The sequence below is a fragment of the Mobula birostris genome, chromosome 25 (assembly GCF_030028105.1).
Source record: "Mobula birostris isolate sMobBir1 chromosome 25, sMobBir1.hap1, whole genome shotgun sequence".
In the NCBI taxonomy this organism is placed as follows: domain Eukaryota; kingdom Metazoa; phylum Chordata; class Chondrichthyes; order Myliobatiformes; family Myliobatidae; genus Mobula; species Mobula birostris.
In genome coordinates this window covers 3,847,920-3,863,275 of record NC_092394.1, presented here as the reverse complement: position 1 = coordinate 3,863,275, position 15,356 = coordinate 3,847,920, and the positions used below count along the sequence as shown (strand labels likewise).

The following is a 15,356-nucleotide window of genomic DNA, read 5'->3' as shown; positions in this document are numbered from 1 at the left end:
AACATGACCTGAACGGCGTCGTTTGCATCGGTGGCCAACACACTGAGGCGTGCCGGGGGCCGGGGGCTGGGGGCAGCCCGCGAGTATCGCCACGCTTCCCGCGTGTGGAGTGATCTTTCTGTGCCGCAGACACAGACGAGCCCCGTACGCGTGTCTACCAATCAGAACAGGTATGTTCAAAGTTGAAGCTGAAAGTATACTCATTGTCAAAGTACATATGTCACCATATACAACCACGAGTTCATTTTCTTGCGGGCATTCACTGTAAATCCAATAACCACAATGAAAAACCCACCAACAGGCCAGAGAAACAACCAACGTGAAAAAGATGATAAACTCTGCAAATACAGAAGAAAGAGAAAATAATAGTAATAATAAATAAGCAATAAATATCAAGAACATGAGATGAAGAGTCCTTGAACGTGAGTCCATAGGTTGTGGGAACAGTTCAGTGACGGGATGTGTGAAGTTTTAGAGTCTGATGTTTGAGGGTTAATAACTTTTCCTGAACCTGGTGGTGTGGGTCCTGAGGCTCCTGTACCTCCTTCCTGATGGCAGCAGTGAGAAGAGAGCGTGGCCTGGGTGGTGAGGTCTCTGATCATGGATGTGAGAGAGAGAGCATGTCCTGGGTGGTGCTGGTAGGAAAGGTTCAGAGGGAAGTGGACTCATGCAGGGAAATAGGACTAGTTCGAGGCAGACACCTTGGTCAGCATGGACAGGTCGGGCTGAAGGGCCTGTCTCCATGGTGACAATGAACCAGTGGGTCAAGGCCTCCCTGGTCTTTGTGAATCACAGACACCGGGCAGTGGTTACCTGCAGCCGACATTATGCTGTGGGTCAGCTCGGAACTGACCAGCACGTTGGTCAGGTCGGTACTGACCCTCGCCAAGGTAGGAATCCCCTCTGAGAATACGGGAATCTTGGGGCACTGAGGTGCGGACGTTCGGGATTTGCAAGCTGAGCTGGTGTGCCTGCCCCCCAGTGAGTCCAGCGTGCAGAGCCCCAGTCATATACTGCCCTCTGCTGCCACAACCACCTCTCTCAACATCAGCAACACCAAAGAGCTGACTACTGACCACAGGAGGAAGAAACCAGGGGGTCCATGGGCCAGTCCCCATTGAGGGATCAGAGGTGGAGAGGGTCAGTAACTTTAAATACCTTGCTGTTAACATGTCAGAGGATCTGTCCTGTGAACAACGTGTAGGTGCCATCTCAAAGATAGCTGGGAAGCACCTCTACTTTCTTAGAAGTTCATGTAGATTCGGCATGTCATCTAAAACTTTGACGAACTTCTATAGATGCTCTTTGGAGAGTATGCTGACTGGTTGCATCACGGCCTGCTATGGGAACACCGAAGCCCTGGAATGGAAAAGGATGCACAAAATGGTCGATACAGCCCAGTACATCACGGGTCAATCCCTCCGCACCGTCAAGCACTGTCGCAGGAAAGCAGTGTCCATCATCAAAGACCCTCCCCATCCAGGCCAGGCTCTCTTCTCAATGCTACCGTGAGGCAGGAGGTACCCACAACACCAGGTTCAGGAACAGTTATTACCCCTCAACCATCATTCATTCTTTCATTATATCCATGTTGTATGACGCAGACGATCATGGTCTTCCACCTGTCTTTAATCTGAGATGTTCCAAAGAGCTCTTCGAAGCCTTCATCTGTCCATCTCCTGATGCAACTCATGAGTGTCACGTGCCGACAACCACGGCTCCTCCATCAACCATCAGCTTCCTGAACCAGGTGTGGACATCTTCACTCACCTTTACTCTGATTGGATTCTACAAGCTGTAGATTCACTCCCAAAGACTCTTCACTAATCGTGGTCTCAGGACTATTTTTATTCGCAGTTTGTCTTCTTTTGCACATCGGTTGTTTGTCATTCTTTGTTTATGTGTAGTTTTTTTGTAAAATTCTCTCCTATTTGTTTTTCCTGTGAATGCCTGCAAGAAAATGAATCTCAAGGTAGAATATGGTAATGTACTTTAATAATAAATTAATTTTCAACTTTGAACTTTGAGCTTATGAACTTAAAGTTCTCTGTGTAAAAAACCAACCCTCTGACATCCCCCCTAAACTTTCCTCCAAACTACATAAAGTATGCCCCATTTCCACCCTGGGAAAAAGTCTCTGGCTGTCTACTCGATCTATATCTCTTAATCTTGTACACTTTCAACAAGTCACCTCTCGCATCCTTCCTATGATGAGGCAACCAGACTGAACACGATGTTCCAACTGTGGTCTAACTGGGATTTTACCCCGTGGCTCTTGAACTCAATCCCCTGACTAATGAAGGCCAACACACCATTTGCATTCTTAAGCAGCAATTTTGAGGGATCAGTGGAATCGCCCTGTTCCTCCACACTGTTAAGAATTTGCCGTTAACACTGTATTGCTCTTTCAAGTTTAACCTTCCAAAGTGAATCACTTCAGTTCGGAGCGGGCTTGCTTCAACATGAGTCAGGGTGCAAGCAAAAAATTATCTGGGCTGGAGGCTGCCACTAACTTCTTCTTTACAAAATTATATTCTATTTTCTAAAGATTGTATATCTCAGATTCTGCAATTCCAAATAAGTGAGTGTTGGTGATACTCAGTGAGTCTTGCAGCGCCTGTGAGGCACTGACCTGTCTGTACCTCTGCAGATGCTGCTTGACCTGTTGAACATCCTCAGGAGATTCTGTACAAACCACGTAGCCAAGTTTACATAAGATACATATGGGGCAGGTAGTGCTGAGACTGCAGAAGGATTTGGACAGATTGGAAGTGGCAGATGGAATACAGTGTCGAGAACTTTGGTACAATGAATAAAAATGTAGACTGTTTGTAAATGGGGACAAATTAAAAAATTGGAAATGCAAATGTTAAGCTGCAAGTTGATTCGGCAGTAAGGAGGCAAATGCCTTCATTTTGAGAGGCAGGATGTAATGATTGGTCGGACGGCACTTGGAATATTGTGAGCAGTGTTGGGCCCATATCTAAGAAAGGATGTGCTGGCACTGGACAGAGTCCAAAGCAGGTTCATGAGAATGATTCTGGGAATGACAGGGTTAACATATGAGAAACATTTGATGTCTCTATGCCTGTACTGAGTTTAAAAGGATGAAGTGGGATCTCATTGAAACCTACTGAACATTGAAAGGCCAAGATAGAGTGGACATGGAGAGGGTGTTTCCTATAGTGGGGGAGTCTAGGACCAGAGGGCACAGCCTCAGAATAGAAGAACATCACTTTAGAACAGAGATTAGGACAAATTTCTTTAGCCAAAAGGTAGTGAATCTATGGAATTTATTGCCACAGACAGCCGTGGGGCCGTCATTGAGTATATTTAAAGGAGAGGTTAATAGGCTCTTGATTAGGTGTGTGAAAGGTTATGGGGGAAGGCAGGAGAATGGGATTGAGAGGGATAATAAATGATGGAATGACAGAGTAAAATTGATGGACTGAATGGCCTAAACTTCTTCAATATTTTATGGTCTTGTCATTAAGTTCACATCGACACGCTCCCACCCAGGCAGTCATCTCTCACACCTTTTATTGGTTGTATCAGCAGTGACTCCCCCGGCCCACCAGGGGGAGATGTGGTTCCTCTGCTGCGCTTGGTGGCGGCGGGTTGTCTCTTGTCGGTGATCTGCTGTCGTTGTCGGCGGCTGGTCCTCCGGCGGTGGCGGCGGGGCTCCGAGGCTCCTCTTGCCGCCCGCGCTCCTCCTCGTTGGCGAGATGGCGGCGGTTCGCGGCCTGCGAGCCGGAGTGGAGACCGAGGCCGGCGATGCGGGCTCGGTCTCGGACCCGGAGCCCGGGGAGCACGGCTCGGCCTCGGAGCCCGAGTCGGAGCGGGGGCGGGAGGAGGAGCCGATGGAGGTGGAGGAGGGAGAGATAGAGCCCGAGGCCGACAAGCTGGGCTCCATCTCGGTGCGGCGCTCCCTGAAGGATCTGCTCCCGGTGAGTGTGTGGCTGGGGTGGAGGGGTCGGGGGCTTTGCCGCTCCGGTGCCAGTGGAGCAGGGCGGTGGGCAACCCTGAGGGAGCTCCCTTCCGCCGGGTAGCGGGGAGGCGAGGGAGCGCCCTGCCGCCAGGTAGCGGGGAGGGGAGGGAGCGCCCTGCCGCCGGGTAGCGGGGAGGGGAGGGAGCGCCCTGCCGCCGGGTAGCGGGGAGGCGAGGGAGCGCCCTGCCGCCGGGTAGCGGGGAGGGGAGGGAGCGCCCTGCCGCCGGGTAGCGGGGAGGCGAGGGAGCGCCCTGCCGCCGGGTAGCGGGGAAGGCGAGGGAGCGCCCTGCCGCCAGGTAGCGGGGAGGGGAGGGAGCGCCCTGCCGCCGGGTCGCGGGGAGGCGAGGGAGCGCCCTGCCGCCGGGTAGCGGGGAAGGCGAGGGAGCGCCGGGTCGCGGGGAGGCGAGGGAGCGCCCTGCCGCCGGGTCGCGGGGAGGCGAGGGAGCGCCTGGTTGTCGGTGGGGGCGGTTCTGCTCGGCTCCCCACACGAGGGACCGGGAGGCTTTGTGGAGAGCTTCACCGGGGTTGGAGAGTACAGTACCGGCCTTAACGGGACGCCGGACACAGTCGGGCCCGTGTCCGGCCGAGAGCCGGTGACAGGCTAGAAGCGGACTGCCCCAGCACATCCCTAGACTGGTCGTTAGCACGTTTCCTCGCCCGTTTCGATGGACGTGTGGCAAAAAAGCTAATCTGATCTTTAAAGCTTTCAGTTTGCTGATCCAGTTTACCCCATTATCATCTGCATTATTAATACAGACAAACAACAACAGACCCAGTGCCGATCCCTGCAGCTGCAGGGTCGGGAAGATGCACTTTTCCCCAAGTGGAAATGTGCAGTTCTCGCAGAGGTGAGAATGGAAGCGTTTAAAAGCAAAGTTTTGCACAGAGAGTGCTGGATGCCAGGAATGCACTGTTTGGGGAATGTTGGATGGAGATCTGGGAACGATATTTAAATAGAATTCAGGCAGTCTGGTACATTTGCAAACGATGGAGAGATACACACCAGGTGCAGGAAGATGGAATGAATTTGGGTTGGCATTCTGGGTTGTACAGCAGCAGGCAGGTTCTACAGCGGGTATTCAAAACTGCCCAGCACATCACCGGCACCCACACCCGCCTACCCACCAGCAATGACAGATATACAGAAAGGTGCTGGAAAAGGGCCAGTAACATCATGAAGGATCCCACCCACCCAGTGGACTGTTCGTCCGCCTCCCATCAGGGAGGAGGCTGTGTAGAATCCACATCAGGACCACCAGACTCAAAAACTGTTACTTTCCCCAAGCAGAGAGGCTGATCAACACCCCCACCCACTCACCCACCCCTCCACACCCCCAATCACCACTACTTTATCATTTCCTGTCGGTCACCTTGTGTACAGACACTCCAGTACCCAGAGTCACTTTATGGACAGACATCAATCTGTGTAGAGAACCAATCTTGTGTATTTATATTTATTGTGTTTTTTTATTATTGTGTTCTTTATCTTCTTGAGTTTTTGTGCTGCATCAGATCCGGAGTAACAATTATTTTGTTCTCATTTACATTTGTGTACTGGAAATGACATTAAACTATCTCAATCTTGAAGGGTCTTTTCCAGTGATATATTCTGAATTTTAAAATACAGTGGATTCCAGTCATTTGGGCCCTTAGGTAATTGGGGCAGCTGCTTATTTCGAAGATCTCTTAAAGAACAAAAAAACTAATTGAGAAAATGATAAACAGGAGATTCTGCAGACGCTGGAAACCCAGAGCAACCCTCACAAGATGCTGGAGGAACTCAGCAGGTCAGGCAGCAGCTATGGAGGGGAATAAACCATCGACATTTTGGTCCGAGACCCTTCTTCAGGACTGAGAAGGAAAGGGGAAGATGCCAGAATAAAAAGGCGTGGGAGGGGAAGGAGGATAGCAAGAAAGTGATATGTGAAGCCAGGTGGGAAAAGTAGAGGGCTGGAGAAGAAGGAATCTGATAGAGGAGAGAGGACCATAGGAGAAAGGGAAGGAAGGGGAGCACGGGGGGGGGGGGGCAGTTAAGGGCAAGTGAGTAGAGGTGAGAGGCCAGGGTGGGGAATAGAAGAAGGTGGGGGAGGGGGAGGAGGAGGAGGAGGGAACATTTCTTTTACCGGAAGGAGAAGTTAATATTCATGCCGTCAGGTTGGAGGCTACCCAGACGGAATATAAGGTGTTGCTCCTCCACCCTGAGGGTGGCCTCATCGTGGCTTAAGAGGAGGCCGTGGACTGACATGTCAGAATGGAAATAGGGCGAAATTGAAATTTTTGACCACCAGGAAGTTCAGCTGGACGAAGTGGTCCCCCAATTTACGACGGGTCTCACCAATGTAGAGGAGGCCACATCAGGAGCACCAGACACAATGGACAGCCCCAGCAGATTCACAGGTCAAGTGTTGCCTCACCTGGAAGGACTGTTTGGGGCCCTGAATAGAGGTGAGAGAGGTGCTGAATGGGCAGGTGTTGGACTTTGGCTGCTTGCTGGGAGAAAGATTAGTGAGGAGGGATGAATGGAGAATTATCTTGAAGATTCTTGAGAATGAAGATTTGAAGAATGCAGTCGTTGATAGCTTTGTATGAAGGTAGTTCATTATGTGCTCTAGGTGTCTTCGCTGGCTTTGTTCAGTTACAATCAATCAAAAGACACAAGGCAGCGTACACTGAAGGAATTCCTCAGTTAATAACTTTTAGAAACTAATACCTAATTTTACTGTCATTGTCATGATCATCGTATGTGCCGTGTTGTATGACGTGGGCAATCGTGGTTTTCTATGACATGATTGTACTTGGCAAATTTTTCCACAGAAGTGATTTGCCATTGCCTTCTGGAGAGTGTCTTTACAGGACAGGTAGACTATCAATCCTCGTCAGAGATTGTCTGCCTGGCGTCAGTGGTCGCAAAACCGGGACTTGTGATCTGTACCGGCTGCTCGTACGACCATCCACCACCTGATCCCGTGGGTTCACGTGACCGTGATCGGGGGTGGGGGGGGCAGGTGCTGCACCTTGCCCAGGGGTGACCGGCAGATGTGTCTCAAGGTTTTATGGTACTGTAGTGTTCTAGTTTGTTCTGTACTTCATCTAAACGCATAATTTGTTACTCAGTTAAATGGTAACTTGTCTATTTCCATGAAACTTTGGCTAATTGGGACAGTTGTTTAAATTTGCCAAGATGTACTGGTCCCAATTTGTCCCGATTAACCAGAATCCACTGTCATTTGTTTTCATTGTTAAATCTCTATATTTTCCACCTTTTGCTCTTTCTGCTGTTCTGCCCATTTCCTGTTTCCGGACTTCAGTAACTAAGCACCTTGCAGGTTCTACGAGCTGGTTGTGGTTTGCAGATGAGAGAGTTCACATGCTTCAAAGCCAATTCTGTACGGCTGTGATTGGATTCTGATACAATACCTCAATAACATATTTCAACCCACTTGATAGTACACTTTGAAGTGACATGCTCTGAAAAAAAATTCTATAAATAGAAGTGAGAAGACTGAGCTGTTATTGTTGGCTAGCCAACTCATTCTCTTCAGCACAGAGTGACTAACCCATGCACTGGAACTTCCTGCAGCACCTTAGTTAAATACTGCATATCTCCAACGTCGGGACTGGATTCCAGGGAGAGTCAATACACCGGGACCATACCCTGGGGATAGTCGGCGTGAGTCAGTACACCGGGACCATACCCTGGGGATAGTTGGTGAGTCAGTACACTGGGACCATACCCTGGGGATAGTCGGCGTGAGTCAGTACACCGGGACCATACCCTGGGGATAGTTGGTGAGTCAGTACACCGGGACCATACCCTGGAGATAGTCGGCGTGAGTCAGTACACCGGGACCATACCCTGGGGATAGTCGGCGTGAGTCAGTACACCAGGGACCATACCCTGGGGATAGTCGGCGTGAGTCAGTACACCGGGACCATACCCTGGGGATAGTCGGTACGGCAGTGGGGGGGGGTCCCTGGGGCGTGAGTCAGTACACCGGGACCATACCCTGGGGATAGTCGGTACGGCAGTGGGGGGGGGGGGGGGGGGGTCCCTGGGGCGTGAGTCAGTACACCGGGACCATACCCTGGGGATAGTCGGTACAGCAGCGGGGGGGGGGGGGGGGTTGGAGGGAGACGGAGTCAGTACACTGGGACCATACCCTGGGGTTAGTCAGTACAGTGGGGGGGGGGGGTCCCTGGGGCGTGAGTCAGTACATCAGGGACCATACCCTGGGGATAGTTGCTTCCCCGGGGTGGGAGTCAGTACTCTGGGGGGAGGGGGATCACCACCGTTGGAGAATGCATTAGAAGATGCACCGTTAATTCTCTCTTCTCCCCTCTCCATCGGAAAAAACATACAAAAACCTGAAAGCACGTCCCACCAGGCTCAGTGACAGATTCTAGCCCGCTCTTTTAAAACCGTTGAATGGTTTCCCAGTGTGATGTGATGGATTCTTGAGCTCGCAGTCTGCCTCGTTTTTACCTTACCCTGTGCCTGTTCTTTGCCGTTTGTAAAGGTGGTGGTTGTGTGTGTGGTTCTGCGCTCCGTTACGTACCTCACTGCACTGTGTGATCTGAGCTGAACAAGCTCTTCACTCTACCTTGGTAAATGTGACAATAATAAACCAGCTCCAATCATAACTCACCATGGCATTGCTTTGCCAGCCAGAGACTTCAGAACGTAGACCAGCACAGCACAGAACAGGCCCTTCGGCCCACAATGCTGTGCTGAACCAATTAAACTATTAATCAAATGGCTAGCCTAAGTAACCCCCCCTTCCTACACAATACCCATCTCCTTCCATGTTCCTCACGTTCTAAACGTCTCTAATTTATCAGCCTCGACCACCACCCCAGGCAGCACATTCCAGGCACACACCACTCTCTGGGGAAAAAAAAACACTGAACTGTCCCTCACATCTGCTTTGGAATGACCCCCTCTCACCTTCAATGCATGCCCTCTAGTATTAGACATTTCAACCCTGTGGAAAAAGGTACTGTGTGCATACTCTATCTATGCCTCTCGTAATCGGGCATGTGGTAGGACGGCAGCGTTACAGCTCGGGCCCTGGAGTTCAGCGTTCAGTCCCGGCATCCTCTGTAGGGAGTCGCTGTCCACCTTCCTGTGGAATGTGTGGGTTTTCTCCACTTACCCTTCTCAGTACCGGGGAGGGTAATTGGTCATGGTAAATTGTCCTTCAGAGGGTTAGGGTTAATCAGGGTTGTTGAAGGGCTGGGAGGGATTACTCTGCGCCGTATTGTTAAATGAATAAATAGTCTTATACACTCCTATCAGCTTCCGCCACTCCACTTTACTGACGTGGTGCAATCTTCTTGTTTCCCTAGGACACGAGCAGGCGTTACGAGAACAAGGCTGGAACATTCATCACCGGCATTGACGTCACGTCAAAGGTACAAACCTTGTTCACCCTTTGGGAGCTCGGCGAATGGTCCACCATCCTGGCAAGCGGAGCTTGAACGATGGGATTTGACGTCTACGGGTAGCTGGTGGTGGCGATTAAAGGCCTTCTGTCTGTAATGTGGGCGAGAGCATTAGGTTATCTCAGCGATGTCCGTCCTGCTCGGGCACAGACTTAGTTGTGTTTGAAGGGATGGTTTTGAGGTCAGTGTGGGGAGTCGGGTCAGGTTAGGGTTTCGGAATAGGGATGAGGGGTATCAGAGGTCATGGGCAGTGAGTGAAGAGAAGGAGCAGAAGCTGGAGGTAGCAGCGTTCAGGGGTCAGAGGTCAGAGGCCAGCAATCCCTGTGCGTGGACGTTAGCCTGGCAAGCAGTGATGACGGAGACCACCGACCCCCGAGCTTGAGAACTGAGGTTGGCAGCTCCCACGGCCAGTGGCTGACGCTGGGTGGTTTTATTTTGTTGTTTGTGTTGTTCTGCTCAACACCGTGGTCGTACTATGTTGGTGCCAGAATGCCCGGCAACACTTGTGGGCAGCCCTCAAGTTGTTAACGCAAGCAACACATTTCACTGTATGTTTCAGTGTATACGTGATAAATAAATCTGAATCTGTGGCAACGATGGGTTGGATCAGGTGAACTGTCTGTCTGAGGATGCTTGCTTTGGTCGTAGGCACTGGCCAACGCTGAGCCTGAGGTCACTGTGTTACATTCATGGTAAACTTGTGCAAAAGGCTGTGTAATGCACAGGCTGGCTTCAATATATGGATGTGTCCTTGGAGCATACTGAGTGAGCTGGGAGGATGTTTCCCCGGGAATAAAAAGGTTAAGTGTATAAGGAGTGTTTGAAGTCTCTAGGCCTGTACTCGCTGGAGTTTAGAAAGATGAGGGAGGATCTCATTGAAATCAAATGAATATTGAAAGGGATAGAAAGAGTTGATGTGGAGAGGATGTTTCCTATAGTGGGGGAGTTGAGGACCAGAATAGAGCAATGTTAATTTAGAATGGAGATGAGGAGGAATTTCTTTAACCAGAGGGTGCTGAATCTGTGAAATTCATTGCCACAGACGGCTGTGGAGATCAAGTCATTTGGGTATCTTTAAAGCGGAGGTTTAATGAAACACCTTGACCAGAAACATCAACTCTTTATTCCTCTCCATAGATGTTGCCTGACCTGCTGAGTTCCTCCAGCAATTTGTGTGTGTGTAACTATTGAGCTGATAGCCTCTTGATTAATCAGGATAAGGTTACGGGGAGAAGGCAGGAGGATGGGGTTGAGAGGGATAATAAATCAGCCATGATGGAACGCTGCAGCAGACTTGATGGGCCAAATGGCCTCATTCATCTCCTACGTCTTATGGTCCTGTGGAAAACTAGGAGGATCACCTTGAGCTTGGGTTCTGGAAGAGGTGAGATGGGTGGGGATTCTGTGGCATTTTAGTCCTTGACAATGTATGGCGAAGCACTTCATCCCTGCACCAGACTAATCTCTGAGCTGCATTGTGACATAAATGACTAGCCCAAAGCTGTTGCTGGCTGGGGTGGCCAGGGCTGGTGTTAAATTTGTGAGCTCTCTGTGAAGTCAGTTTGATTTTGCAGGAAGCGGTGGAGAGGAAGGAACAGAGAGCGCGGAGGTTCCACTTCAGGGCGGAGGTGAACGTCACCCAGCGCAAGGTGGTGCTCGACAAGGAGGTCCTGAGGGAAGGTGATAGTTTGATTTAGTTCCGTTCTGAAAAGCCTGAAACAGAAAGCTTTAAAAAAAAATGTGTGTTAACCTCGGGATGGCATTGAAATCGAGCCAGCTCAGGCAACAGTCCCTTAGCTCCCACAACAGCAGGTTCAGGAACAGTTATTGCCATACAACCATCAGGCTCCTGAACCTGTGTGGGTAACTTCACTCACCACAACTCAACTGATTCCACAACCTATGGACTCACTTTCTAGGACTTGACAATTCATGTTCTCAGTATTAGTTGTGTTCTTTTTTGTTGTTTGCACAATTTGTCATCCTCTGCACATTGGCAGTTTGTCAGTCTTTGTTTCTGAGTAGATTTTTGCAAATTCTATTGTATTTTTTTTTCCTGTGAATTTCAAGGTATTATATGGTGACAGTGCATAATTTGGTAATGAATTCTACTTTGACTTTGACAGCAACATTGGCTAAACATCAAATGAGATGTACGTTCATGTAAAGTTCCTTCTCCCATCTCATCCTTCCCTCCCACATAGCCTCCATTTTTCCATCATCCATGTGTCTATCTCAGAGTTTCTTAAACTAATATACCTGATTCTTCCACCACCCCGGCAGGGTATTCCACACACCCACCAATCTGTGTATAAAAAACCTATCTCTGACATTCCCCTATACTTTCAATTATACTTTATATGTACAGTGCTGTGCAAAAGTCTTGGACACGTATATATAGCTAAGTCTTTTGCAGAGTACCGTAGTAATTTTAATTCCACTGTACTAATGCAAAAAAAGCAAATTTCATGATATATGTGAATGATGATAAGCCTGATTCTGATAGGGGTCTCTATTGTGGACTGAGGGTGGGAAGGGGACAGGGAGAGGGAAATCGTGGTTGGGAAAAGGGGAAGGGAGAGGGGAGGGAGCAGGAAGCACCAGAGAGACTTTCTGTAATGATCAATAAACCAATTGTTTGGAATCGATGACTTTGCCTGGTGTCTCAAGGCTGGGTGTGCCTGCCCCTGACACTCCTCTGCCACCCGTCCCACACCCCTCCCGCAGTGTTTCACCCTCAGCATTCTCAACACCCTTCGCTCCCGCCAGATTTACAAACTCGCTCTCCGCTCCACATTGACAAATACAGTACTGTGCAAAACTCTTAGGCAGCCTATGGTTGTATACAGATTGTGCCTTAGACAATACTGTACTGTACATACTTTGATAGCAACATTGTCCAAGCATGTACCAAATTAAATTTCTGTTTATCTGAACATCCTGTCACCCAGGAGGAGGAGAAAACGTCAGGGTTATACAGCATGGAAACAGACCCTTTGCCCACTTTGTTCGTGCAAACCAAGATGTCCATCTACACTAGTTCTTTTTGCCTAGAAGGGTCTTTGCCTGAAACATCAAGTATTTGTTCATTTCTATAGATGCTGCCTGACCTGCTGAGTTCTTCCAGAGTTTTGTGTGTGTTGCTCCTGTGTGCCTGCATCTGATCCATATCCTTCCAAGTCCATCCCACCAGGCACAAGGTCAAGTTTTGGACTGTATCTCAGTACTCGTGACAGTAATAAACCTATTCCAAGGCCAGTTTTAATCCCACAAGCCTGTCCAAGTGCCTTTTAAAAAGGAGTTTATTTTGCGAGCTTGCTCTGCCACTCAATGAGACCATGGTTAATCTTCCACTTGCTGTCAAGTTCCTGTACTTTTCCCGTACCCTCATCTCCCAAAATCTCCGTCTTAACTGGATTGCAATTAACGACCCAATTGTCAAAGCCCAACAGGATGTAAAATTGCCACGGCTCACCATCTTTCACTCTGAGACTGTGGTCCCAGGTTTTCAGTTGAAGAAACACCCTCCTATGTACCCTTTTGAGACCTGGCCGCCTTCCACACATCACTTCGTTTATTGAAGTAACCTGCCTGCGTTCCCAGATTTATTTACCTATCAGCGTACAGCGAAACATATGGTGAAATAAGTTGTTTGCATTAATAACCAACACGATCTAACGATGTGCAGGAGGCGTCCGGCAAGTGTCACTACACATTCCACCGCCAGCACAGCATGTCCACGGTCTTCAGCAGCAACAACCCAATAACAAGCGCAACAGTAGAACGAGCCCCTTTCCAGCCTCCCACACACACAGACAGGCTTCCATTGGAAGCTCAGACAACCATAACACCAGCGTTGGTATGGAACATGCCAGTGCTGCAGTTACTGTTGGTAGAGGGCAGTCTGGTGATGGTGGACGGTGAAGTTGTGTGTCCAGAAATCATGAAGTGCTTGAAGCCTGTCAGATCTGTAATGAATGCTCCAAGAATTTTGTTCTTGCCTCCCACTGATGAAATCGCATTATTGTCTGTGGTGAACCATAAAATCAATTCTGTCATTCTCATAGTCATAGTCATACTTTATTGATCCTGGGGTGGGGGGCAGGGGGGAATTGGTTTTCGTTACGGTTAAATAATTAAATAGTAATAAAACCATAAATAGTTAAATAGTAATATGTAAATTATGCCAGGAAATAAGTCCAGGACCAGCCTATGGCTCAGGGTGTCTGACCCTCCAAGGGGAGAGTTGTAAAGTTTGATGGCCACAGGCAGGAATGACTTCCTATGACGCTCTGTGTTGCATCTCGGTGGAATGAGTCTCTGGCTGAATGTACTCCTGTGCCCAACCAGTCCATTATGTAGTGGATGGGAGACATTGTCCAAGATGGCATGCAACTTAGACAGCATCCTCTTTTCAGACACCACCGTCAGAGAATCCAGTTCCACCCCCACAACATCACTGGCCTTACGAATGAGTTTGTTGATTCTTTTGGTGTCTGCTACCCTCAGTCTGCTGCCCCAGCACACAACAGCAAACATGATCGCACTGGCCACCACAGACTCGTAGAACATCCTCAGCATCGTCTGGCTGATTTTAAAGGACTTTAGTCTCCTCAGGAAATAGGGACGGCTCTGACCCTTCTTGTAGACAGCCTCGGTGTTTCTGACCAGACCATGCTTTCTGCCCTCCCCGCAGTAACGCCGAAGAGTAGGGGCAGCAGGTTAGCGTAGCACTGTTACAGTGCCAGTGACCCAGGCTCAATTCCTGCTTCTGTCTGTAAGGAGTTTGTACATTCTCCCTGTGACCGTGTGGGTTTCCTCCGGGTGCTCCTGTTTCCTCCCACAGTCCAAAGGCGTACCGGTTAATAAGCTAATTGGTCCCATGGGTGTAACTGGGTGGTGTGGGCTCATTGGGATTGAAGGTCTGTCACTGCGCAGTATCTCTAAATCAGGGCTTCCCAACATTTTATGCCACGAAGCCTTACCATTAACCAAGGGGACTGTGGGTCTCAGATCACGAACCCCTGTCCTAAATAAATAAAATACCTCAGCACCCTCCCTCTGGATCAGCCCCAGCTGGCCGAGCCATTCACCCATAAAGTTACACAAGACCTTCTGCTGGAACACCAACCCATGCACCTTCTTTATATTCCTCCTGTTACACCACACTGAAACAGGCACGTCAGCCCATCGTGTCAGTGTTAACCTCCTGTTAAACCACACCAAAACAGGCACGTCAGCCCATCATGTCAGTGTTAACCTTTGCTGTCTTCTGTACTAGTATTTAAGAGATTCATTTTATTTATCACATGTACATCAAAACATACCGTGAAATGTGTGGTTTGTGTCAACAACCAACACAGTCCGTGGATGTTCTGGGGGCAGCCCGCAAGTGTCTCCATGCTTCCTGTGCCAACATAGCGTGCCCACAACTCACTAATCCTAACCCATACGTCTTTAGAATGTGGGAGGAAACCAGAGCACCCAGAGGAAATCCACATGGTCACAGGGAGAACATACAAACTCCTTACAGACAGCAGTGGGAATTGAACCCTAGTCGCTGGGTGCTGTGAAGATTTACGCTAACCACTGCACTAATGTGCCCTCCCTTCGGCTATCGTGGCACCCCATGGTAGCGGATGTCACTATTAGCGTTCATCGTTTCTTTGTGCATCCGAGCAACACACACAAAATGCTGGAGGAACTCTGCAGGCAAGGCTGAAACGTTGACTATACTCTTTTCTTAAATGCTGCCTGGCCTGCTGAGTTCTTCCGGCATTTTGTGTGTGTTGCTTGGATTTCCAGCATCTACAGATTTTCTGTTGTTTTTTTTCCTCTATGTTTAGCTGATTTTTTTCCAGTCATGCATTTCCAGTATCTTTGCATTCTGTAGTGTGATTATATAATTAAATATCAAATCAGTTTC

The 15,356-nt window shown here is 49.2% G+C and overlaps 1 protein-coding gene across 6 annotated transcripts in view; it reads left to right on the top strand.

The window, feature by feature from the left end:
• The first annotated feature begins 3,621 nt into the window (after nt 1-3,621).
• Nucleotides 3,622-15,356, top strand: part of ncbp3 (nuclear cap binding subunit 3) — a 40,728-nt gene continuing 28,993 nt past the window's right edge. For 5 of the 6 annotated variants that reach the window (XM_072243388.1, XM_072243387.1, XM_072243386.1 and 2 more), the window contains exons 1-3: nt 3,622-3,947; nt 9,335-9,400; nt 11,005-11,110. In XM_072243388.1, coding sequence (XP_072099489.1) covers nt 3,726-3,947; nt 9,335-9,400; nt 11,005-11,110 — 394 coding nt within the window. In that variant the 5' untranslated portion in view covers nt 3,622-3,725. Of the gene's footprint in view, nt 3,948-9,334; nt 9,401-11,004; nt 11,111-15,356 lie in introns of those variants that run through there. The other variant, XM_072243389.1, reaches the window with a different exon arrangement.